Here is a 24,949-nt window from a genome sequence, read left to right on the forward strand (position 1 = left end):
AATGTTCTTGTTTCCTTATATTTTTATGCATATATATAAGCTTATGCCTGTGTTGTGTATATAATATAGCACTAGAGGCCCGGTGCATAAATTTGTGCACAGGTTAGGACCCTCAGCCTGGCTGGCTATCGGGGCTATAGAGGCTGATCCAGGTGGGCTGGCCAGGAGGTGGGGAGGGGCCACAAGAGGTTGGCTGGCTGTGGGAGGTTGGCTGGCTGTGGGAGGTTGGCTGGCTGTGGGAGGTTGGCAGTGGGAGTGCACTGAATGGCCCCTGGTGGTCAGTGTGTGTCATAGTGACTGGGTTGTTCGGTTGTTTGGTCATTCAGTCGTTTGGTAGCTTAGGCTTTCATATATAGAGATATATTTTAAGGTCTTATGTACATAAATCCATAGTGAAACATCCAGAAGGATGCACCTCCAACTGGCACTGGAAGTGACCTCTGAGAAGATGGCAAGGGCACTGGGCTTAGAGTGGTGAGCAAAGCAATATCCTGCCTCATTGGTAAGAGGTTAATTCTGTCCAAGGAAACCCATTGATGTGGAACTTGGAAAATTGAAATATTAATTTCAGTAAATAAAGGGAAGGAAGGACACTGTCTCCAGCTTCAAAGGGAGGGAGGGAAGAAGCAGCGACGGAAGCAGAGGGGACAGGGCAAGGAGGCGCAGCCCAGGGCGCTGTCGGGGGCTCCCAGCCTCACCTGCAGCTCTTTAATCTTCTTCTGTAACTGCAGGCTGTGAACCTGCTCGTCGTCCATCTTGCTTTGTAACTGACTGATTTCAAACTCCTTCCTGCAAATAGACATATAGGCATTTCGCATGAAAGAGAAGCCTGTTAAAGGGGAAAGCTGACTTTCGTGCTCAAACACAGAGGCCCAGATGAGACAACTACTTTTTCAGTTTCTCCTCTACTTGCTGCCTGTCGTTCTCCAGATCCATGATGGCTTCCTGGGCCATTTTCAGGTCTCCTTCCAGCTTCCTCTTCACCCTCTCCAGGTCGGCCCTCAGCTTCTTCTCCTGCTCCAGGCAGCCCTCGAGCTGGGACAAAAGTGGGGAGGCTGAGGCCCTGCCGGGAGAGTGCGCTTGCCCCTTAGCCATGCACCAGGCTGTCCCGGGCTCCTGGGGTGTGACTGTGGCCTTGGGCTCGGAGGGAGCAGGTTTGCCTTCCCTCCTCCAGCAGAGGCTCCCCAGGGGCTGGGGTCTCAGAGGCTCCTGTGGCGCCTCCTTCAGCCAATTCCCATGTGGCCTGTCCCTGCAGAAACATGGTGCCCACACGGTCATGCTCTTGCTCAGGCAGGAACAAATGTCCTCCTCCTTAGGCAAAGTGTGTGTGTGTGTGTGTGGTGTGTGTGTGTGTGTGTGTGTGTGTGTGTGTGTGTTTTCACGTGCACATGCACACCCATGTGGACATCTGTGGGTGTGTGTAGGGGGAGTCTAGGGGTGGAGCACACCATCTCTGGCCTTAGGGACATCTGGTCAAGTTCTAGCCACAGTTGTAAGTGAAATCTGGAGACACTGAACCTGGCTCTTAGCTCGAGAACAAAATGTAACATGGTGGTGGGAGAAACAACCATTTTTATGGTCACAAACAGTACTCGTTTTTAGCAATGTTAGAACAAAAGTGAAGCTTTTGGGGCCCACAGACCTAGAAGGGGATGCCAGTGATGATGATGATGATGATGATGATGATGATGATGTGATGATGGTGGTGATGATGGTGATGATGATGAATTAGCTCATGGTTCACTAACACTGAACATGCTGAACTTTCCATGGACACCCTCCAAGGTGGAGCTAGCTGTATCCCCATTTCACAAGGTGGAAATGGAGCCTCGAGTTTAAGTGTTTGCTCAGCATTCCAGTTGTGCTTGGAAAGGGCTAAAATCTCAACCCAGTGACTCTGATTCCAGAGTCTGAAGCTCAGCCCTTCCTGCATCCCGTCTAGACCCTGCATCCTGCCTAGACCCCTCATCCTGCCTAGACCCTGCCTTTTCTGAGTGTCTGCAGGCACCACGTGTCAGAGCCCAGCAGAGAAATGTCCTCACGTCATCTGCCTGCTGCTCCAGCTTGGCATTGACTTTGATGAGACCATTGACTTTGTCCTCTTCAACCTGCAGGTCATCCAGTGTCTGCTGATGGGCCTCCTGCAGGGCTTTCTTCTCCCTGGTCAGCTTGGAGATGTTTTCTTCAAGGGCCGTCATTTCTTCGGAAAGGTTCTTTACCTGGGACAATAGCAATGCCAGTGCAAGTCAAACAATTAGACCAGGGCGTCCAGCAAAGGCTACTGATTCTCTCATCGAAGGACTTGGCTAAATGTTCTTTTATTGAAGGACACTGTTAAATGGGAAGATGCTACCTCTGAAGGGAACACGCACATCTATATCCATCTGGCACATCATGGGAATTTGCTTATTAAGTTGGCTGATTGGGGTTTGGAATGAGGCTGGAAGGGGAAGGACAATCCGGAATGGAAGTCCTAAGTTGTTCAGAAGCAGGACAAGGGCACTGAACATGGAACTTTAAAGCATTAAATTAAACAATTGTCCCATGTGCAACATTCTTCTGGATCACAGAGTACTAACTCCTGGCCAGTAGGCTGAATCCAACCACAGACATCTATCCTTTAGTCCTCACAGTGGTTTACAACTTTAAATAAGTTACCAACATTGAAAAACTAGGGTTGTCACATAAAATCTGGGTTTCTGGTCTCTTACAGGAAGTTGGAAGCCCTGGCAATGCCCGATTCCCATTTCCACCTGGCAACAGCTGGCTGGCGCTGTCATGGCTGCCACTGGTGGACAGGGTGAATGCTCTCCAGTTTGCCACAATCTCCACCGCTCCCTACTGTCTCTTCCCACTACATCCAGTTGTCCACCCAGCACTGACTGGGGAAGGACAATCCCACACCTGGCCATCATCATTCCATGTTCTATCTCATTGGCAGCCATTATGAAATGAATCATGTACTGCACTCTTTATTCAGTTCTGTGAAATATTTACTCTTTCGTGTGCATCTAATTTTAGTCTACACATGGCTTCATTTTTGTGTTTTTCATTTTCCTACTTTTCCCCACTAGGCACTAGTTCATTTATACCCATCTTGTTGCCCTGTGAGCATCCTCCATGTCTCACCTCTCCATTCCCCAGAATGGGCCCTGATGCTGTCTCCAGCTCTACCCCCGCCCCTGCCCCAGGCAATGCTGCCACACTCATCCCCACACATGTCCTGGTACGGACTGGAGGGAAATTTCCCTGTCTCTACACCTAGGAGCACAAACACTGGGTTGAGGATGTGTGGATTCTGAATTCAGCTAAGTATTTCCAGATGGCGTTCCTGAAGGCTGCATGCATCCATCTATACCAGTGGTTGGCAAACTGTGGCTCGTGAGCCACAAGCGGCTCTTTGGCCCCTTGAGTGTGGCTCTTCCCAAAATATCATGACCTGGGTGAATCTATTTTGAAGAAGTGGTGTTAGAAGAAGTTGAAGTTTAAAAAACTTGGCTCTCCAAAGAAATTTCAATCATTGTAGTGTTGATATTTGGCTTTGTTGACTGATGAGTTTGCTGACCACTGGCCTATTCCAATAGTGCCTCCTAGACAGTATTAGTTTTCTGCTCTTTCTCCCCCTGTCTCCCTCATTATGTGCCTGGCCCTGGGACATTCTTGTTCGCTCCTCCTGTGCCAAGTGAAGTGAAAAGAGATAAACAGGACTCCAGAGCTCCTGCTTTGTGGAGGAAGCGGTGGGCTGGGAGTCTGTGGTACCCCTAGGGAGGACTGAGAAGCCTGCAGGGTAGAGAACAAGGCCGAGCGTAGAATGGGGTGGACTCCAACCACCCTCTACTCCTCCTGCTCCACTCCAGGCAGTGCTGGGTTAGTGGGGGTCCGACCTGCCTGCCTCTTCCTTACAGAGAGGAGTCAGGACCAGCCAAGAAACTGCGGGGTCCCCGGGGTTCGTCCACCTTGTTCTCCGTGGCATGCTTCTCCTTCTCCACTTTGGTCAGGGTCAGCTCCAGGTCATCGATGTCTCTCTTGAGAGAGGAGCACTTATCCTCCAGGTTCCTCTTCTTGGCAACAAGCTCAGAGTTTGTTTCCTCTTCCTCTTCCAGCCTCTTGTTCAGCTCCTTGACCTTTGCCTCCAGTTGAATCTTGCACTTGATGAGCCCCTCACACCGCTCCTCGGCGTCCATCAGGTTTTCCGTTTCCTGAAGGGACCCGGGGCGTTACGGGTGGATCGGCCTCCTGACAGACCCAAGAAAGGAAGGGCTTTGCCCTCCCCCAAGCCCATTAACTAGTGCTAAGGAGTGGCTACACACACACACACACACACACACACACACACACACACGCACACACACTTGCACGCACACACGCTCACGCACACATGCTCACGCACACAAACGCACATGCTTGCACGCACATCCCTCATGTGCATATAGCATCCACATGCTTCATTTTAAACCACCATGGGCATCATCCACTTCATACAAACTCACCTCAAATAATTTCAAGCCAAGGCGTTCATGGAGTTTATGAAGCCTCTACTAATTCTGGAAGCCCAACCATCTCACTCTGCCCACTACCACCAGCTAAAAGGTAATGAATCCCTATGCCATCACAAACTAATATTTTTAAAACATCTCTGCCTCTTAACTTTCAACAGGGAAGTCCTGGCTATGTCTCCTTAGCCTGGCCTCCTTGAGCTAGAGAACAGAAAGTTCAAAACAGACAGGGGTAAGTGACTAAATAAATACACGTCCCAGAACACCTGCCATGAGTTTCTAGGACCATATTAGTTCTTCAACCAAATTGGGCCATCGCTTCCCACACAAGAGTATTGTAAGAACTGGGCACACCTTCCAAGGGTATGAATGGTAACAGACCGACAAGCGCAAGAGTCTGCGTTTGCTGAGAATGTGCTATGTGCTGGGCATTTTACATGCATGGACTCATCTGATCCTTCCAGCAACCCTATGAGGTGGGAATGTTGCTGTGCCCATCTTACATATAAGAATATTGAGGCACAAAGTGGATGAGCGTCTTGCCCGAGGCCATGCAGCTGTCAAAAGGAGGGCCTGGGATGCAAACCCAGCAGGCTGCTTCCAAACCTTGTCCTCTCGCCACTATGCTTGGGAGCGCGTGCCTAATAACCACATTTATGGACTGGGAATGTGGAGAGGGGAAGGGAAGATGCTTTTCACAGAAGGCAAGAGGTAAAGGTACTTGGGAATTTAAAAAAGGACAAACAATAAACGCCTTAACTCTGTGAAATGGTGCAATTACATGGTCAGAGTGGCACTGTATCCGTGGCCATGTCTTCCCCATTTCTTTGATAAAAATGCGGATTTTTAAAGTGTTTTTACTATAACTTATTATCAAAAGTCATGTATGGAAAACTACTCTTTCTACTTTCAATTTTTAATTTTAGTGTTTTATCTTTTTTAATAAACTTTTTTAAAAGGATATTTTCTCCACTAATCAGAGATAGTGGAAGGGAGAGGAAGAGATAGAGAAATATTGACGGAGAGAGACACATCGATTGGCTGCCTCCTACACTGGTCCAGAGGGGCAGAGATGGAGCCTGCAACTGAGGTACATACCCTTGACCAGGGCCAACACTCTAACCACTGAGCAAACTGGCCAGAGCTTATTTACAAACGTTTAAAATACCTATTACATTCCTGGAAACGTTTATTATGATGACACCCACAGAAAGACAGGTCTAACTCCACCATGAAAGACAGGAGGGCAGAGATTCACCTAGCAGTGTACTATGTTCGTTCCAGCATGCCCTGCTTTCTCTAAGCCAGGGCCCGCCTCCTCTGACTGGAGTGTGGTGCTGCAACACTTGATATGACCACTAGGTGGCACCAATGTCCCTCGAATAGACACCTGATGGGGCCTCAAGGTTGCTCCTCCTTTTCTCTTAAGAAGGCACTTACAGACTGGACCTGCAACTGGAGGTCATTCTTTTCCTGCAGCAGGGACACCATTTTCTCCTCCAGCTCCTTCCGGCGAGCCTCAGATCTGGCCAGTTCCTCCTTGGCCCTCTGGAAGTCTTCCTTCATGGTGGCCATCTCCTTCTCCGCCTCCGCACTCTTGAGGAGGGGCTTGATCTTGAAGAACAGGTTCATCCAGGGCCAGTGCTTGACGTTCATAAAGGAGCGGATGTTGTACTGGATGCAGAAGATGGAGTCCCTGTACATCCGTTAGGACTGGGGTTAGTGAACCTCAGCGAGGTCTTGTCTCCACCCACCTACCCTGTGGGCCCCAGGACCTGCACCGCTCCGGCTGGGTGGGAAGGAAGTACAGCCAAGCTGAGCAGAGCCCACAGACTCCAGAGTAGATTCTTTAAAAGGCAGGGGGAGGGGCAGAGGAAACAAAGTGCACAAGTTGGGAGGTAAGATGGGGCATGGACCACTAGTGGTCTCCCATTCACCAGCTCCCTCCTGGAAGTCCTCTGCCTAAGCATGCTGGTGTCCCCTGTTTATTGGGTCTTTCTCCCCCATTTGACTAGTTAGCTCTCAGCTTTTGAAACTCTGATAGCTAATTATTTTCCATGTGGGCTCCGTCTTTATGCTTAAATATTGGCGTACACCCAGGCCTGCCTTGAGTCCACTGGGCGTCTCCCGGACTCCGGTCCTCATTGAATGGATCCATTTTCCTAATTTCAACACCTACACTGTCTCCTACTCGTCACCCTCTGCAGCCTTCTATCACCTAGCTCACGTTTACCTGAAAATGGACTTTCCTTTCCTTTAACCTGTACCCTCCTGTGGGATGTTTTTAATTTCTGCACTGGCTTTCCTTCACTTCACCCAGCCGGTGCCTGGGAGATGTTCTTGACTAGTACATGTGGATGGCCCAGAGGGCAGTGACAATGCCTGTGTGACACAGGACATCGGGGCATCTGGGAGGGCAGGCTTCCACACAAAGGCCCTCTTCCTGGGGTTCCCATACATGACCAGCTACCATTGCTGCTATTCCTTCTGCTTGCCCATGGACCATTTCCTAATGTAAGTCCTGGCCAACTATTACTGGGACTTCTGCCACAGCCTGGTCTTGGTCTCTCCTGTCCTCTAGGTGCCACTTTCCTTGGAGCTGCCAGAGGTCTGCGCTGTAAACTGGGAGTGGAGGGTGGAGGGGAAGGGAACTCTCACTTATCTCCTTACACACCTTCCACGGCTCCCCACTGACCAGATGATCCCATATGGCTCATTAACACAGAGACCTTCACTCCCTGCACCTCACACTCGCTCCAAATGTGACCCGCTTGTGGGCTTCCTCCCCAGCAGCTCTCTCAAGCCACACAGAGCTCAGAAAATCCTTTCTTCTCACTGACCCTTTCATGGCAACCCCACCTCCAATAAGGTTGGGGGCCTGTTCTCCTGAATATAATGTTGACAGAGTACAGATCACAGGCATTAAAATTAGCCATGACCTGTCTGCTTCCCACCCATCAGGAGCTCCTGGAGGGCAGAGTTCCTTTCTGCGTCCCCAGGGCCAGGCAGAGACCCCAATAATGAATTCCTGCTCAGGAAATGCTGGTTGAGCGGATGAACAAGTACACGAAAGTTCTGAAACTAAAAGCAGGAAGTGATGGTCTGCTCCTAAGGAGGGAGGGCAGGGTAAGGTGGAGGTGAAGGTCTGGGTCACCTCCTCTCCATCATCTTCTTGAACTCCACTCGCATCAGGTACCCTCGGCACAGGGCCTGCGTGCGCGTCATCAGGATCACCAGCTTCTCATCCCTCATCTCCTCCAGAAGTCCCAGGAGCCCAGCTTTGAAAAACACCTGTATTAAAGAAGAGATAGTCCTGCTCTGTACTCCGCAGGTGACAGCCCTCAGCCTCAGGAGAACCTCTTCCAATCCAACCCAGCCCTAGACTTCCGACACCTGGATGGGGACCTCAGCCCGGTGGCTCCCAGGTCTCAGTTCTCAGGGGCCCTGGTCTTCTCAGCAGCCCCTCCTATGTCTTGTTCCAAAGCCCCACCAACCCGCATGAACCAATCCTGACAAAGCTCACACACAATAAGCAAAGAAGAGTCCAGAAAGTGAACTCCACTCTCCGCTATGTCCAGATTGGGAGAGAGTCAGACTTCTACCTCCTCACCTTCCTCTCTCTCTGCCCATCTGAGGAGGTTGGCCCCACCTCAGGCCCCTTCACCCACGGCCCACGTGGGCAGAGCTCCTTTGGCTTCCATGACGTTCCAAGAAGCAGGGTCCCCTTGGGGGTCCTCCCCGGCAGGGTGGATGCTCTGGTCCCAGCTACCCCTTCTGGGACGTGGAGTGCTGGAGTTGGGCCAGGGTTGAAGCCAGCCTTTGCATCCAAGTGACCAAGTTTCTAGCCTCTGGGGAGCCTGCATTTTCTGACCCTCCCATCAACCCCCTGAGGTCAGGACCACCTCTGTCACCACCAGCTTCTTGGGAGGCTCAATGAAACGTGTGCAGAGGACGTGTCACAGGGCTCCCTCAGTGCACATGACCTCAATAAATGGCGGCCATTTCTGTGGTGATAGCTCTTCCTCCCAAGTCCTCATGGCCCCTGGAATTCTTTCCACATTCTCATCTCTCCCGTGGGCTCCTTCCTTTCCATCAGAGTGTCTTTACTTCCTCCAGGACACCCGAGCTCCCAGCGTTTTCTTCAGCAGCTGGTGGGGCTCCCACATCCAATTTATTTTATTTTAGTTTATTTTTTAATTTAATAAATGTTTATTGTTCAGATTATTACAGTTGTTTCTCTTTTTTTCCCCCATAGCTCCCCTCCGCTTGGTTCCCATCCCACCCTCTTTCCTTTACCGCCCCCCCCCCCACACACACTGTCCTCATCCATAGGTGTACGATTTTTGTCCAGTCTCTTCCCGCACCCCCCACTCCCTTTTCCCCCTGAGAATTGTCAGTCCATTCCCTCTAGACTCTTTACAGCCAGCACTGAGACGGAGACCGCTGTGCCCAGTGCCTCTTCCTGGGCCACGGGGCAGGGGGCAGTCAGGCTGAGCAAATGGGGAAAGAGACCCCTTTCTTCCGCTCAGCTAGCAAGCAGCCCAGGGCTGCGGTTTCAGGGGGGAGGGCGGCGGTGTCCAGCTCCCCCTGCTCTCACCTTGGTGTGGCCAAACCGGTACTGCCCCCGGTCCACATCGATGGAGTTCAGAAGCTTCTCGGAGGCGTTTTTACTGTCAATGAACTGCCCTTCCGGGATGGCGCTGGCGTTGAGGAGCCGGTACCTGGGGAGGGAGGACACAGGCCAGTCCCGGGGCTGCTAGCTGTGGCAGCTGGGGTGACCATCTCAGGGGGGAGGGCCGCTGGCCACACAGCCTCTCCTGAAGGTGCACCCTGCTCCTTGCTGCTTAGGCCCACAGGATGCATAACCCTCCAAGGTCCAGGCCAGTGAGGCCGTGCCCCCCTATCCTCCCTTCCTCGACCCTCCCCCCATGGGTAAGGCTAGAAAAGTAGTTGGGTCAACTGCCCCAGGGCAGAGGACCACTCCCTCTTCCCCAAGAAAAAGACAGAGCCATGGACATCCTCGGTGGGGGGATTGTGGGCCCACCAGACAACCTCCCCAGGAAGCACCCTGGAGGATGCAAAGGTGCCCCGAAAGCGAGAGTGCGAGGACGAGACCACCCACCGCTGTTTGAAGTCGGCGTAGAGGATGCGGCTGGGGAAGCCTTTCCGGCAGATCCGGATGCCCTCCAGCACCCCATTGCAGCGCAGCTGGTGCATGACCAGGTGGTGGTCCATCACACCTGGGGAGAGAGTGTCTGGGCCGTCGGGGGCCTTCTCATCGTTTTCTTTGGTGCTTTGGACACCATGGGCCACTCCGACACCCAGGCTTGAGAGGAAAGGGTTGGTGCCAGCTCCGGAGTGGGAGTGGCTGGAGTCTTGCCTCCAGTCTCAGTAGAAATAAACCCAATGTATTGGGTAGACCCTACATCCCATCACCATGGGAGCAAGAGTCATATCAAATATTGGTGTTGACCCTGTTCCTGGTCCCTGGCTCTGTAGCCAGGCTCCAAGGGAAGCAGATGAGTGGGGCGCATCCTCTGGGCCTCCCGGCAAACCTTGAGGTGCCCTTCGGTCTCTACCAAGGTCAGAGATGCAAATGTGCAGGCTGTGCGTTCAGAGGGAGAAGAAAGCCAGAGAGAACAAGGGGGCTGTGGCAGGGGCGGAGGGAGTTGCATGCAGGGCAGAGTCACCTGTTAAACACAGAGCACCTGCCACAAAGCAAGGTGAGCATCAAGGGAGGGGCAAGAAGGGGAGCAGAGGGACCCGACCCTGTGGGGAGGCAACGTGGTCATTCTTGGCACCAGCCTGGGTCAGCCACAAATCAACGAGGACCCAGAAAATTCTGCCCTGAGACTAGGAGAAGGGATTAGAGGAGAGGCACATGGCTGGGTAATGGCTTTTAGTTGTGAGCTCCCTAAGTTTCTAGGGAAGGGCTGAAGCTGGTTTGGCCTAACCTTATGGAAACTTCTAGAATGCTCAAAAGTTCCCCTGGCTGCTGTGAGGAGAGGTGATTATACATTTATATAATTTTCAAGATTCTTCTAGAGCTGTACCACTATCTGATAGTCTTTGGCCGCATGTGGCTATTTACATTTAATTCAAAATTCATTCAAGTGAAACTGTCTTAGTTGCACCAGGTACTAACCACATGACATATAACCATACTGGGCAGCCCAGACAGACAAGTTCTCCATCATTCCCAGAGGTCTAGTGGAGAGTGATTCTCGAGGAAGAAGTGGTTGAATAAGGAATAAGGAATAAATGTGTCAGAAACTCGGAGAATCTCTGATGAGAGAGAACCATGGAAAGCATCCAGTCCAACCCATTATTTCTCCACTGAGGCTTCTAACCTGTGAACTTGTTTACTAGCCGTGTGAACTTGTACTTTTTATGTCACAGTTTCCTCATCTGTAAAATAAATATGACGATGGTATCCACCCCCCAAGGCTGTGGTGAGGGCGAAGTGAGTTCACGTGAGTGGAGAGCTTAAACCAGCCCCTGCCACACCAAACAGGGCGCAGGAGCTACGCCCTGTGGCACTTGGAGCACCAGGCTGTGTCCATGAGGTGGTGGACTCATCTCCACTGGGACCAGGAGCGGAGAGAGAGTGCAGACAACCCTTTCAGGCAGAAGAAAGTGGAAAAGCCATTGTTTTGTGCTGGGGAGGCCAGAGCGCCATTCTGCTTGCCAAACATGTCCACTCGAAGAGGAACTGTTGCTGGTTCCCACAAAGCCATTCTATAAGGCAGGAGGATGCTGAGGGAGAGGTGAAGTGCCTCATAAGGTAATAGTAGGTCTGAGCCTGGACCCCAACCCCCATGGCCCCTCTATTCATGCAGGCTCAGAATTCGGGATTGAGTTCTCTTAGATCCCTCTCTAAGTCCCCTTCAACCCAGGCTGAGGCAGTTTGTCCATGAGAAAGATCCCTTTGCCTTTGTACCAGCAGCCAAAGCTCCTGCGAAGGTCCCCAAGCTACTGCCTCATCTTTCTCATGTTATGTTTGCTGCAGGATATTTTCTTCTTTATTCCCCCCCCTTAGTTATTCCTTCAGCCCCTCCTTCCTCCAGCTACTTCAGCCTTCATGGGCAGTGGTACTAATTGTGTGTTTTATTTTCTGTATTTTATGATACTTTGACATCTTGGCACCGTGTTGGCCCAGGAGAGTCTGCTTTGTCCAGAACTAGCCAATTCCTAAAGATGGCAAATTACTCCCCTATGGACACGTAATTCATAGGCGAGCCAACCAATCGAGAGCCCGTCGCCCCCAACCACTACCTATATCTGGCAGCTGTTTCATAGATTGTCTAGAGAAGTGACAAAGAGTAGAGAGCTTTCCTCAGAGACACAGCGGCGCATGTGAACACACACACACACACACGTACATACACACACACATGTGTGCGCTCACACCCCCAGGATTTTGCACACGTTTCAGGAAGCTCTGATCTGGTGGGTTCTCACTTACCAGGAGTCTTGGTTTCATTGGGAATCAGACATCGTACAAAGTGAGGGTGAGTGCTCCTCAGGTTGGTCATCAGTTTGTTGAGGTTTTCCTGGGCACAAACCAGAACAAGCTCATTTACCTCAGTGAACGTCTCACTGGGCACAACACCAACAGCTGGGCATGGAAGGGGCCAAACACCCACCCTGAACACCGCCGACACGGTCTGGAAGGAGGAGCCCTTCTTCTTCCCTCCTTTCTTGCTCCCCCCGGCGTCACCTGGAGACAGACACGGAGGGTATGTCAGATGCAGTTCTGATGACATCACTCTCCCAGCCCTGAACGTTTGTTTTTCTCATGATGTAAGACACCTGAGGGTTTCTATTTGTTTGCTTTTTGATGTGCCTCCGAGCCACTTAGATTTGGGCATACGCACTTTTGTCACTGTGGGGATGGGGTGGGGTGTAGATGGCATTGAACTGGGATAGAACTGAGGTCCGAAGCATCCAAGGAGAATCTTTCCTTCAGAAGTAAGACGTGATGCTCAGCCAGGGTGCCGGCAAGATGGAGACACCCCTCTGAGGACTGTCCTCTCTTTCATGGGTTACCTCCTTCTGTGCTTGAGCCCCTGTTTAACTCTTGATGAGAAAGTAACTAGAAGTACAATAATACAACTGAACATTCTCAAGAATGTTCTACAAGGAATGAGCTGTAGAATATTCGTGAGAATATTCTATTCTAAAAAATGGAAATTTGATTTGGAGTCAGTGATACCAGGTCTACTTTTCCTAAATGGCTCCATTTCTGATTTAGTCTCTGATATGTCGTCAAGATTCATGTGGGAAATGTCATGTCTTAGTTTCCCCTTACTCTCCTCGCTCCACTCACCTGTCCAGGGTCCACCATGGATTCATGCTTGGGTCGGGGAAAGAGAGGTAGGAAACCCCTTCCCCAGACCCACACCCACCAGGGGTGTTATGTTTGGAGTCCTGGTGTGCCTCTAAGTGATGTTATTCAACACAGTTTTAGAGAACTTTGATTAGATTAAAGGAAGCTGTTGTTAATTGTTCAAGTTTAAATTTGTGCCAATTAATTTTTTTAAATTGTCTACTTATAGAATGATACATTGCATGTATTTTCAAATTAAAAATGAATTTGTGTTTAAGTTTATGTGTTTAAGACAATTCATGATTTTTAAACCCTATTTTGGCAATTATTTTAGAAATACATATATGAATAACTTTACAAAATGATATTGGGTTATACAGCCATTTTGGAAAACACTCTAGAACTAACTCAAAAAAGTTAAGCATTGAGTTATCATATAACTCAGTGATTCCACTCCTGGGTATATACCTAGGAAAATTAACAGCATATTTCCACACTAAAACTTGTATACAAATGGTCATAGCAGCATTATTCACAATAGCCAAGAAGTGGAGACAACTCAAATGTCCATCAATCAGTGGGTAGATGGACAAAACACATATATACATACAAAGGAATATTATTAATCTATAAAAAGTAGAGAAGTACTGATACATACTACAACATGAACAACCTTGAAAACACTAGGCTAAGTGAAAGAAGCCAGACACAAAAGACCACAGAGTGTATGATTTCATATTCAAAATATCCAGAAGAGACAAACCCATAGAGACAGAAAGACAAGTCGAGTAGTTGTTAGCAGGTGGGGAAGTGAGAAGTGAGAAGTAACTGGTAATGGGTTACAAAGGTGATGAAAATGTTTTTGAATTAGATAATGAGATGGTGTTACAACCCTGTCAGTATATTAAAAACCACTGATTTTTTAAAGGGTGAATTTTATGCTTTCTGAATTATATCTCAATAAAACACTACTAAAGAATGTGGTATTGGCTATCATGTCCACTGAGAGGTTTGTTGAGCTCCATAGAATTCCACCTCATAAGGAGAGGAAGAATAGGAGAAAGGAAAATTGAGATCAGAGACAACAAATAAAGCAACCTCAACCCAAAGCTTGTGTTCAACTGCTGCTTCTTCATAAGCAGCTTTGGGTTATGAGTATTTACACAGAGATTTCCACAGGTAAGACATAAAAGAATTTCACCTGCTTCTGCACCAGCATAGTTAGAAAACAGGAAGGACAGCAGCTTCAGGGAAGACTTCTGGTACAGCCCGACCACGGTCTCATTCAGGGGGTCCTTGTTCTTGTCAAGCCAGCCGGCAATGTTGTAGTCCACGGTGCCCGCGTAGTGCACCAGCGAGAAGTGGGCCTCGGCCTTGCCTTTGACGACCTTGGGCTTCTGGAAGTTGTTGGACTTGCCCAGGTGCTGGTCATACAGCTTGTTCTTGAAGGAGGTGTCTGTGGCCTTGGGGAACATGCACTCCTCCTCCAGGATGGAGAAGATGCCCATGGGCTAGAAGGAGCATAATAGGCTGTACCTCAGTATTCAATTACCAGTCTATTCCAATGACTCTATTGTCTGCAGGGTCTAAAGCCACTTTGGTGCTGTCACTCTGTTACTAGATACTGGAGTATAAGTGTTGTGAGAGCAAGACTCTTGGTCTATTTGATGCAATGACAGAGTAGCACTAGACACGTGGTATGCGCTTAATTAATATTTGTTGAACAACAGTACATGGAATGAAATTATCCTATATAATAAAGATGTAATAGGCAAAATGACACTCATGCCCTTGCACAAGATGGCTGCTTCCATGCGGTCAAAGATGGCCACCACAAAATGGCCAGCATGTGAGAGTAGTTGTGGGCGATCAGGTCAGCAGGGGAGGGGAGTTGGGGGTGACAGGCCTACAGAAGAGGGCAGTTGGGGTGACTAGGGGTGACCAGGCCTGCAGGGAAGGGCAGTTGGGGGGGGACCAGGCCTGCAGGGGAGGGCAGCTAGGGGATGATCAGGCTGGCAGATGAGTGGTTAGGGGGTGATCAGACTGGCAGTCAGGTGAGCAGTTGGGAGCCAGCAGTCCCAGATTGTGAGAGGGATCCCAGATTGGAGAGGGTGCAGACTGGGCTGAGGGACAACCCCCTTGCCCCAGTACATGAATTTCATACACCAGGCCTCTAGTGTGTATTTAAATGTAGCCTACTTTTAGCAATATGTTTACTAAAAATGTAGTTATGTACATAGACATCATGTAATATAAGTAATATTTTATTTTATTTTTTTAAATGTGAGTAATATTATCTGGATTGATAAGCATTCACCTCTTTCCAACATGATCAGTGGAAAACATTATGGAAATTTTTTTTTAAAAAAACTAATGTTATCTGTGTTTTCCCAGAGACATTGAACCCCACTGCTCTATGGGCCCTCCTCCATGGGTCTTTGGACAAACCAAAAGGGTGTGAAATACCACAGTCCTTGCTGGGCTCCCATGATATTCTTGGGGATAACTGAGCCCTGGGATTTTAACCACCCAGACACCCCTCTAGGTGTCTGAACAGATTCTGGGTGCTTTCCAAACACTTAGCCTTTATGCACAAGGGGATTCTACTATCCGAGGGCTTACAGCTTGGGACAGTGAGGTTAGAGGCAGCAACATGTTAGCAGGAACGAGTTAGAGCAAAGAGGAGATGGTCCCACGTAAAGAGGAGCTATCCCTGAGGAGCACATGTGTCAAACACAAGGCCCGCGGGCCAAATCCAGCCCGCCAGGCCTTGCAATGTGGCCCGCACCGCGCTGTCATCACTGCACTCCGCTGTCAGTTTATGACATTGTCAGTTTATGACTGTTCAGTAAACCATTCGGCCTGCGATTTAGGCTGGATTTTAGATTTTGGCCCCTTCTCTGATTGAGTTCGACACCCCTACTGAGGAGTGACATCTATTTATTTACCTTCTCGATGAGCTCAATGCAGGCAGCCAGGTCCATCCCAAAGTCAATGAACTCCCACTCGATGCCTTCCTTCTTGTACTCCTCCTGCTCCAGCACGAACATGTGGTGGTTGAAAAACTGTTGCAGTTTCTCATTGGTGAAGTTGATGCACAGCTGCTCCAGGCTGTTGTACTGGTGTTTCAAATAAAAAATAACAGTTTGAGGGAGTTGGAAATTCAATGGAGATCCAGTAAAACAGAGACAAGGTGGGAGGCCCTTTTTAGGCCAGACATCTACCCAACAACTCACGTCGAAGATCTCAAAGCCAGCGATGTCCAAGACCCCGATAAAGTACTGCCTAGGCTGCTTGGTGTCCAGCTGCTGGTTGATGCGGGTGACCATCCACAGGAACATCTTCTCGTAGATGGATTTGGCCAGAGCACCCACGGAGTTTGTCACCTTGAGGAAGGATCACCCACTCAACCCTCAATTTAGTGTTTATGGTTGTGTTAAATTGAAACATATGAAGTTGACATCTCCGATGTTTAAAAACAGTTGGAAATGACAACTTTATATAGTTCAACCTAGTACAAAATATTTCTTGAGCCTTTTCCCAGCTCATAATGTTCTCCTTTCCTGAGAACTATCCCATGTATATATTTCATTTTTTAACCACACTGGTAATAGCACTTGGCTCTACTTAATGGAATCAGATATGGATATTTGATCCAAGTTGGGTTAAAAAGAATGTCTTTCCTGGTAATTTGGAATTGGGATCAAAAGACACTGGTCTCAAGGGGAGGCTAGAACCATGGAGATATCAATGTGGGAGCTGCAGGGTGGCTGTGGGCAGGAGAGGTGGAGAAAACCTATCTGCCTAGTAAGGACACAATAGAAAAGAACAGCAATGCCATCCCAGGGAGCCCCAGAGAGGGAGCTGGAGAGAGAGTGCCTGGCTCCAGGCTCCCAGGAGACCCAATGGGCACACCTTGATTTGCATCCCTTGATGAACCCCAATGTTGAAGCCAGTTTCATATGCATTTCTGATACCTGCAACCCAAACCACTTGAAGATGAAGGTGAAAACAGCAAAATACCCAAGTCCACTGGACTCAGAGCCTCTCCATTACCTGCTGGACATTTTGCCCTTTAGTGACATACTCGTTCCCAACCTTCACCCTCGGACAGCACAGGCCTTTCAGCATCTCTGCGGAATTCAGACCCATCAGGTATCCAGCTTTGTCAGCCACTGAAGGAAGAGGAGGAATGGTATCACACAAAAACAGAAGATGCTGATGTGTCCAATTGGGCCCTGGGTCCTCCCAAAAACATTTTCTATAATCCTTCTTGATGTTTTTACGTTTTATGTGCGCCAGGCCTGGCCTTGTCCAATGAAGCTTAAATTCCATAGTCCAGGGCTCCAGGTTTTAAAATTTTTTTCAATTTACCTTCTAGACACCATCTTTAATTATAGGTTGATCTTGCTTTACTGCTATTTAAATTTCATTTTAAAATACAGCTACACAGTCATACTGGAGTCTGCTAGTAGAATGGTCGGCAAACTCATTAGTCAACAGAGCCAAATATCAACAGTACAACGATTGAAATTTCTTTTGAGAGCCAAATTTTTTAAACCTAAACTTCTTATAATGCCACTTCTTCAAAATAGACTCGCCCAGGCTGTGGTATTTTGTGGAAGAGCCACACTCAAGGGGCCAAAGAGCCGCATGTGGCTCATGAGCTGCAGTTTGCCGACCATGGTGCTATTACAGCAAAATGTTAAACACCTTACTAATTTGTGAAAGACACTGTACTAAGAGCTGAGATGGAAGTATAAAACTTTGACCCAGTCTTTAAGTGTTGGGAGATGATCAGAAGTAGACTGTTGGCAACTTGTATTTCATTGGAAGTTCAGTGAGCTTTGGGATGAGCTGGCTGCTGGCATTACGCTCACGAAGAAGGTGGAAAATGTTGCTCCCCAGTGACAGCTCCCCTTCGGTTGAGACCATCTATCTCCTCATTGCTGGTTAGAGAGTTAATAAAACTCAGCACAGTATTTGTTAAGTGTTTGCTAAGAGGCCAAATACATGCTTTTACTCTTTGTTCAAACTGGTTTTTTTCCTGCTGTGTCCATTTTGGTGCATGGTACCATTATTCTTCTAGTCACTTAATCTTGAAAGCTTGGGGTGATCACGTCCTTTCTTCTCATTAATGACATGCCTCTGCTCAAACAGGCACCAAATCCTGCTCATTTCACCTTCAAAATAGCTGGCATCTCCATGGTTTCCAAGAGCTGTGGTTGTGCACAGTATGGTGACAGAGAGCTGAGCTCTAGAGTCGGTCTGCCTGGTTCAAACATTGTCTGTGCTTTCTTTATGGCTCAGTTGTGTCATTTGTACACTGTCTGAGTTATTGTGATGTGGGCCTGGTGCATGGTGACCACTCTGTGAATATTAACCTAGATAGCTACCATCATCAGAGAAGCTCAGGCCCCGCTCCCACAGCCCCCCTTTTCCTGTTCCAGGCTCTTCTTGACCCTGAACACCGAGCACACAGTTACCAGGGTTGGGAGAGGGGTGGAACGCTGCTGTCATATGTGGCAATATGGTCTGCTCTTGCTGAGTAGCCTGATACATTTTTCCCAGTGTCCCACACTCTTGGTGAGTCTGACTGCTTACAGATTAATTACAGGTTGTCCCACATATGGCTGCGCTACTTGGGATATCCATGGCTTCTGGTGCCTACCACACACATTCTAAACCATTTATCCTGGCACTCAAGGCCTTCCCAAACTGATGCCAAAATAATCACCTTTAATTCTCATCTCTTATAAACCCACTACACATATCCTCTTCTGTAGCCCATGTGGACCACTCGCTGCTCCTCAGTCCCATCACATTCCTTCCTCTGCCCCTGGCTTATGATATTTTTTTCTGACTAGACTGCCCTCTCACCATTACCTTTCAGGATGCTACCCATCCTTCAAAGTCAATGTCAGTGCCCCCTCCTCCAGGGAGCCTTCCCCGATTACCCCAAAAAGAAGTGCTTCCTGCTCTGACATCGAGTTTCTCTCCTGTTACCTCCCCATGTGCACCATTGTGATAGGCAGGATTCCAAAATGGTGCCCAAGATTTGCACCCTCTGCTAGACATTCCCCAGATAATCCCCTCTATTTGCATGTGGATGAAACCTGTGGATGTGATAGGATATCACTTCTGTGATGAGGTTACTAATCAGCTGATTTTGGGATTGTCTTGGGCAAATCTGACCTAATCAGGTGGACCTTTGTGATCAGTGATAATATTAATTCAAGGCTATTTCTCCCTTCTATCATCTGGGGTTCGGTATGCACCGCTTCCCATGGAAGGCAGTGCGAGAGGCAGAGGCCATATGAGCAGGGCGCCTGGGGGTGGCTGCTGCTGCTGTGAGCCCCTCCCCCTGCCTCTGCTGCATTCCCAGGCCCCTTGGGGATGAGGCAGAGGGAGCGGTGAGATCATCCACAGGAGAGTCCTGGGCAGGAAGATTTGTAACCTGGCCTTCGTTCAGGCTCAAGTTCAATAGATGTCAGAGTGAAGAGAAAGTGATGGGAGGGTGAAATCTAGTTGCCTTGGTACTAAAGGCTTCGTCCTCAGCTGGTGATTAGGAAAGTGTTCTGGATATTAATATTGATAGGTACGGAGAGGAGGGGACATTTACTTAACCATCTCCTCTCGTAATGTCCACCTAAAGATAATGGAAACTGCTGAAACCTGTTTGGCTCAGTGGATAGAGCGTTGGTCTGCGGACTGAAAGGTCCCAAGTTCGATTCTGGTCAAGGGCATGTACCTTGGTTGTGGGCACATCCCTGGTAGGGGGTGTGCAGGAGGCAGCAGGTTGATGTGTCTCCCTCATCGTTGTTTCTAACTCTCTATACCTCTCTCTTCCTCTCTGTAAAAAATCAATAAAATATATATTTTTAAAAAGATAATGAAAACTGCTGGTGAGAGAGAGCCGTGTGGATGGTGATTATTCCCGGGAGAATTATGCTTTTTGTGTATCCAGGATTCACCACTACAGGGTTCCTTGACCGAGTGAGTCAAACCCCCCCCCCCCCCCCCCACAACCCCCTCAGCATGTGCACAGTGAGCTTCGGTTTGTACAGTTTTGCAGGAGCAGCTCTTGAGAGGAACGCAAAGTTTGTCTCACCTGTGCACGCAGTTGAGAGCCCATTCCAGTCCCCTTCCCAGAGGTGGTTACCTTCCGTGCCGTCGGGCTCCGCCTGCTCCTCCCGCTGCTTCTGCTTGAACTTCATGTTCCCATAGTGCATCACGGCGCCCGTGAGCTTGTAGATCCCAACCTTCTCCTCGGAGCTGAAGCCCAGGATGTCAATGGCATTCTGGGAATTAAAGACAGGACAGGGTCGCAGTGGGACTCAGGGGTGCCAGTGCAGCTTTTCTCTGGCAAAGGCCTCACTTAGCCTTTTCGCATAGCACGTGAGGCAGCCCTTACCCCATACGTGGATGACAAGTGGGGTATGGTAAGTTAGGAGTTAAAAACTGTTTCTATAATTTAACATGTTTGCATGGGTAGGTGGAGATTATGGGAAGGAAATGTGAATAAGTTTTGTTTTATTCAATAGGAACCGACTTTAATCCTTTCCCACTGTACATAGATTTGGGGGGATATTTTCTAAAGAAGGCCATTGGGAGGCCTGGTGTGAAACAGGGAGAAGGAAGTGTAATGGATAGTGTCTGAGAAACAGTGTCCAGCAGTTCAAGAGCGTGGCATTGCAGTCTAGGAATTCCAATACGGTTCAGAACCAAGGGAGGCTTAGAACCGGAAGGGAGGATCATTAAAGAGAACACCCTCATTTCTCAAATGAGAAGAAACTAACGTTTGCAGAGCCCTCTGTGTATTAGGCATGGAGTTAGGCGCCGTCCATGTTATCTCCTTAAGCCCCTGTGAGAATCTCAGGTGTACAGATTTTTCCAAATTTCCAGGTGAAGAGCAGAGGTTCTAAGGAGGGTGAGTGATAGGCAGGATGCGCTAAGACAGGGACTGGAGATAGCAGTAGGACACTTCCAAGCTTATAGCAATGGCTGACTTGGTTTTATAACCACTTGGCCTATCTTCTACTACAAACATTTAAGCTAGAGAAGCCTTCTCTGGGGTATGCATAGTGATTGTATATCCGGGTTTGCAGGCTGAGCCTAGTCCATGCCACGGGTTGGGGTGAAATGTCTCCGGACGTGCCTGGAGCCCTGGTGGGACAGACCAGGAGGTCAGGGTCAGCAGGACGGTATTGCAGAGTGAAGATCTCTTGCTGTGGCGCCCCCTTTGGTGGAGGGAGAGTTCCCACCCAAAGGTGACAAAGGAGGAGAGATTCTGATCCTCCTTCCCTGTGATTCCACATCCAACCCCAGCAGAGGCGCGCGCGTGTGTGTGTGTGTGTGTGTGTGTGTGTGTGTGTGGAGAGGGGTCTCTGAAGATCAAAGGAGAAAGAACTGTGGCTAAACCGGAAGGAGGCAGGTGAACACATTGCTGCCTGGGAGCCCCTGGAGAAAGCCATCCTCAGAGGGAGCGGCCCCTCTCCTTGGCCGTAAACTATTGCTCAGGAGAAGCCTGGGGGGCCTGGGGCAACAGCAGCCCCTGACAGCAACCGACCTCTGGGGAGAACCTGGGACCTCAGAATCATGTGGGAAGCCTTTCTCAGGGGCTTCAGGCCTGGCAGCGGTCACTAACCTGCCCTTTCTGTACCTTCAGTTGGTCAAGGCTGGCGAAACCTGGTTAAAATGGAGTAATGGCTCGACTGAAGTTAACTGAAGTGTATTTGATCACGAGCATTATCTACCCGCTTTGAAACAATGAGCATCACCTGGGGACCTCACAAAATGAAGGCCAAGCAGCGGGCCCCGGGCAGTGCTCCTGGACAAGACAGCCCTGTAGCTTCGGTGAGGACCTGGCCAGCAGGGTGGAGGTGAATTGCTCAGAGACAGTGTCTTTTAGTTTAAAATACAGATTCTGTAGTTGAGCAGACCTGGGTTCAGACACTTTCTCTGTCGTTTATAAACTCTGCGCCTTCACGCAAATTTGTATTTTTCTAAGATTCGGTTTCCATCTTTGTGAAATGGGGGGCATAGTGGCACCTATCCCAGAAGGGGTGTTAAGCTAAACTGAGGCCATGCAGCCAAAGGCTCTTACCTCAGGACCTAGCTCACGCAAGTGCTCAATGTATCGAGGCATGGTTATTGTAGGTACTCCCTGTAGGTACTCCCCCAAGCAGCAGGAAGGACCCGAGGGGCCTGCTGGGACCTGGGTGCCTGTAGGAGCTCCAGGTAGTGGCAGCAGGAAGGGTGGAGCAGCTGCTACAGACTAGGGTTGTCTCTTCCTGCTTCATACTTTTCTGCATTTTCTAAATTTTCTTAAAGACCCATGTATGCCAAAACCAGTTTGGCTCAGTGGATAGAGCGCGGCCTGCGGACTGAAAGGTCCTGGGTTTGATTCTGATCAAGGGCATTTACCTTGGCTGCGGGCACATCCCCAACAGGGGTTGTGCAAGAAGCAGCTGATCGATGATTCTCTTTCATCGATGTTTTAACTCTATCCCTCTCTCTTCCTCTCTGTAAAAAAATCAATAAAATATATTTTTTTTAAAAGAACCATGTAGATGGATTTGTAACCTGAAAATATCCAACAAAACCCTTTAAAGGCCTGGCACATGCAGAAATGTACCTAAAATGTAATCTAAAATGCAAGCGAATGAACCAAAGGCAGCTTTGGAGAATGCTCCACACTCCCATTCTGAAGTGCAGCTCAACGGGGCGGATGCTAATGTCCTGAGCTCTTGGGTATCATCACCCAGCAGCCCTGGATCTCAGTTTGCCCATTAGATCTCTAAGGTGCCTCTCAGCTCATCAACACAATAATCCAAGCTTAAAGCATAAGTCAGCACAATGCTCACATCAGTCGCCAGCAGTTCTTCACTATCATCGATGCTGGCCACGGTGACCTCTCCTTGGCTCACGAAGGGGAAGTCAAAGGGGTTGGTTGAGATCAGAAGCAGGTCTGTGAAACACGAAGATACATTTAGCATCTCAGGCACAATTTATGTTGGCGTGTTTGTTTGTTTGCTTGTTTGTTTGTTTTTTTCACTGTCACTGACTTGTTAGATGAGAACAATAGTCTAAGAACTTACCAATTAGTTCTGGCTTCTTGTTTGACATGATTTGGTAAAAAATATGATAGCTCCTCTCACTGGATAACTGAAACGTCACTCTGGATTTCTCTAAGAGATCTAAGGTGACAAAAAATAATGTCATGTCAGGCTCCCCAGAGATGCCTTTGTGGCCAAAGACGAAGGTACCAAAATAGAGTGTTTAGACTCACAGGTTTCAATGTCTGCCGATGCCAGCTTTCCTGTGGCTCCAAAATGAATCCGAATGAACTTCCCCTGTCCAATGGCAAGTGCAGACACCGCAGTAATTTTACTTCCTTGGTCTAATTTTCAAACTCTTCACAAAACTTTTGACAGTCTGATTGGACCATCGGTGTGACTTATTTTTTGCCTTTGGCTGTTAATTCTGAGATTTCTTGCCTCAGTTTTCCTTACTGCTGACTAGTATAGGCAAACCTACCTCCCAGAATCCAGCCAGGCTGTCTGGCTCCCCAAAAACCCCACTCAAAGTCTGAATTCTCCATTTTGCGGGGAGGAAGAGGTAAAATTATGTGTGTGTGTGTGTGTGTGTGTGTGTGTGTGTGTGCGCGTGCATGTGCTCCCTTCTTGCCTTATTTGCTAGAGTCATCTCTATCGCACTGTGAGCAAATTTGAGGGTGAAAATGTTGCCTTCCCTGTTTACCCACAGTCTGGCATGCAGTTGGTACTCAAAAATATTCTCGATGTTTTCTGAATAAAACTTGAGGGGTCAGTGAAGGGTCAGTGGAGGTATGTTGAATTGTACATATTGGATCTTCAGCGTTGTTATCTGCTGAGTGGAAGATGATGGGAAATTTGCCTGCTCATGTTTGTTTGGAGGATTAGAGGTGAGCAGAATAACTGGAATGATTGCGACTTCTGGGTCAGGGCCAAGAGAAGAGGCTTTGGACAAAATAAATCGGCTTGAGGATGAAAGCATCTCTTCCATTTGAACTGGTGCCAGGCTAGTGCATTCACTAATTGGTCCAAGTATATGTAACACATCTCTGCTGTGCAACACGTCCCTTACAAGGGAGAGGTTAGTTGTGCACTGGGAACAGGCAATGCACAGAGGACCCAGCGAAAGACAATGAGGTCAGGCTTGGAACCTCAGTCTTGAATTCATGCAACTACTTTCTCATCAAATATGATTTTACCTTGGAGAGGTGGCAATAAAATGCAAGCCTGAGATCATTCTGCTATCCACATGTGTGACATTTTGATGCACTTTTGCAACTACAGGCATAAAAGATGGCTTTCCCTTCGGGTTCTTGCTCCACTGGCCAGAGGGCTGGGTTTTGTTTGTGATTTTGTTTATATTTTTTGTTTTTTGCCAGTGTGGAAGTAAATTCACCCGTGGTTGAGCTAATCCTAAGTGAAATGTTGATGGATGAACATATCCTTCAATATCTTCAATGTCAACTATTCCCAATAGTTGAGCTTTTATGTCTTCAACAGGCATTTCCTACTCTTAATACCTCCTGACTTGGAGGAGTTCAAACCTGCTAACTTAATTCACACTGAGGTTTTTGTGGCTAATAAGTCAATGGATATTGCTAAATGGACTTCCATACTTTAAAATGTTTCCATGGAGAGACACCAACTTTAGCATAAAGGAATTGCTCTCCTCTTGAATCATCTGGTTTCAGAATGCTCTGAGGTGATGCTGACTAGTTAGGAAAGAACAGTTAAATCTTCCCTCTGCCAGGAACAAGCCAACACTGTCTCCAAAATGTATGAGAACATCCCAGTTGAGTAGATGGAGATGGACCATAATCACGTGGGGATAGAATAAGGCCAGCTACATTCTAGTTTCATAGCCAGCACCAGAAGAAAGGGCCTGGTTTTGGGGGGGATAGTTGAAAATTGGACTGAGTCTTACAAATCTCGAGGAGTTGTCATTCCTCACGGTCTTGGCGTTTCCAAAGGCCTCCAGCAGGGGGTTGGCCTGGATGATCTGATCCTCCAGGGTTCCCTAGTAAAAAATGGGAAGGAGAAAAGAGAGGACGTTAAATGTCTTCTGAAGT

The 24,949-nt window shown here is 48.5% G+C and overlaps 1 protein-coding gene across 1 annotated transcript in view; it reads right to left on the reverse strand.

The window, feature by feature from the left end:
• Window positions 1-24,949, reverse strand: part of LOC311610856 (myosin-13) — a gene marked incomplete at both ends in the record, with an annotated part of 47,456 nt that overhangs the window by 16,822 nt on the left and 5,685 nt on the right. Inside the window, 19 exons of the mRNA XM_084862366.1 lie at window positions 699-789; window positions 890-1,035; window positions 2,043-2,219; window positions 3,957-4,199; window positions 5,937-6,192; window positions 7,651-7,787; window positions 9,094-9,217; window positions 9,619-9,736; window positions 11,962-12,049; window positions 12,143-12,216; window positions 14,027-14,336; window positions 15,774-15,944; window positions 16,062-16,211; window positions 16,882-17,000; window positions 19,988-20,126; window positions 22,692-22,795; window positions 22,926-23,024; window positions 23,117-23,180; window positions 24,805-24,897. Coding sequence (XP_084718492.1) covers window positions 699-789; window positions 890-1,035; window positions 2,043-2,219; window positions 3,957-4,199; window positions 5,937-6,192; window positions 7,651-7,787; window positions 9,094-9,217; window positions 9,619-9,736; window positions 11,962-12,049; window positions 12,143-12,216; window positions 14,027-14,336; window positions 15,774-15,944; window positions 16,062-16,211; window positions 16,882-17,000; window positions 19,988-20,126; window positions 22,692-22,795; window positions 22,926-23,024; window positions 23,117-23,180; window positions 24,805-24,897 — 2,703 coding nt within the window. The remainder of the gene's footprint in view (window positions 1-698; window positions 790-889; window positions 1,036-2,042; window positions 2,220-3,956; window positions 4,200-5,936; window positions 6,193-7,650; window positions 7,788-9,093; window positions 9,218-9,618; window positions 9,737-11,961; window positions 12,050-12,142; window positions 12,217-14,026; window positions 14,337-15,773; window positions 15,945-16,061; window positions 16,212-16,881; window positions 17,001-19,987; window positions 20,127-22,691; window positions 22,796-22,925; window positions 23,025-23,116; window positions 23,181-24,804; window positions 24,898-24,949) is intronic.

This window comes from Pipistrellus hanaki (assembly GCF_964339955.1).
Source record: "Pipistrellus hanaki genome assembly, chromosome: 16".
In the NCBI taxonomy this organism is placed as follows: Eukaryota; Metazoa; Chordata; class Mammalia; order Chiroptera; family Vespertilionidae; genus Pipistrellus; species Pipistrellus hanaki.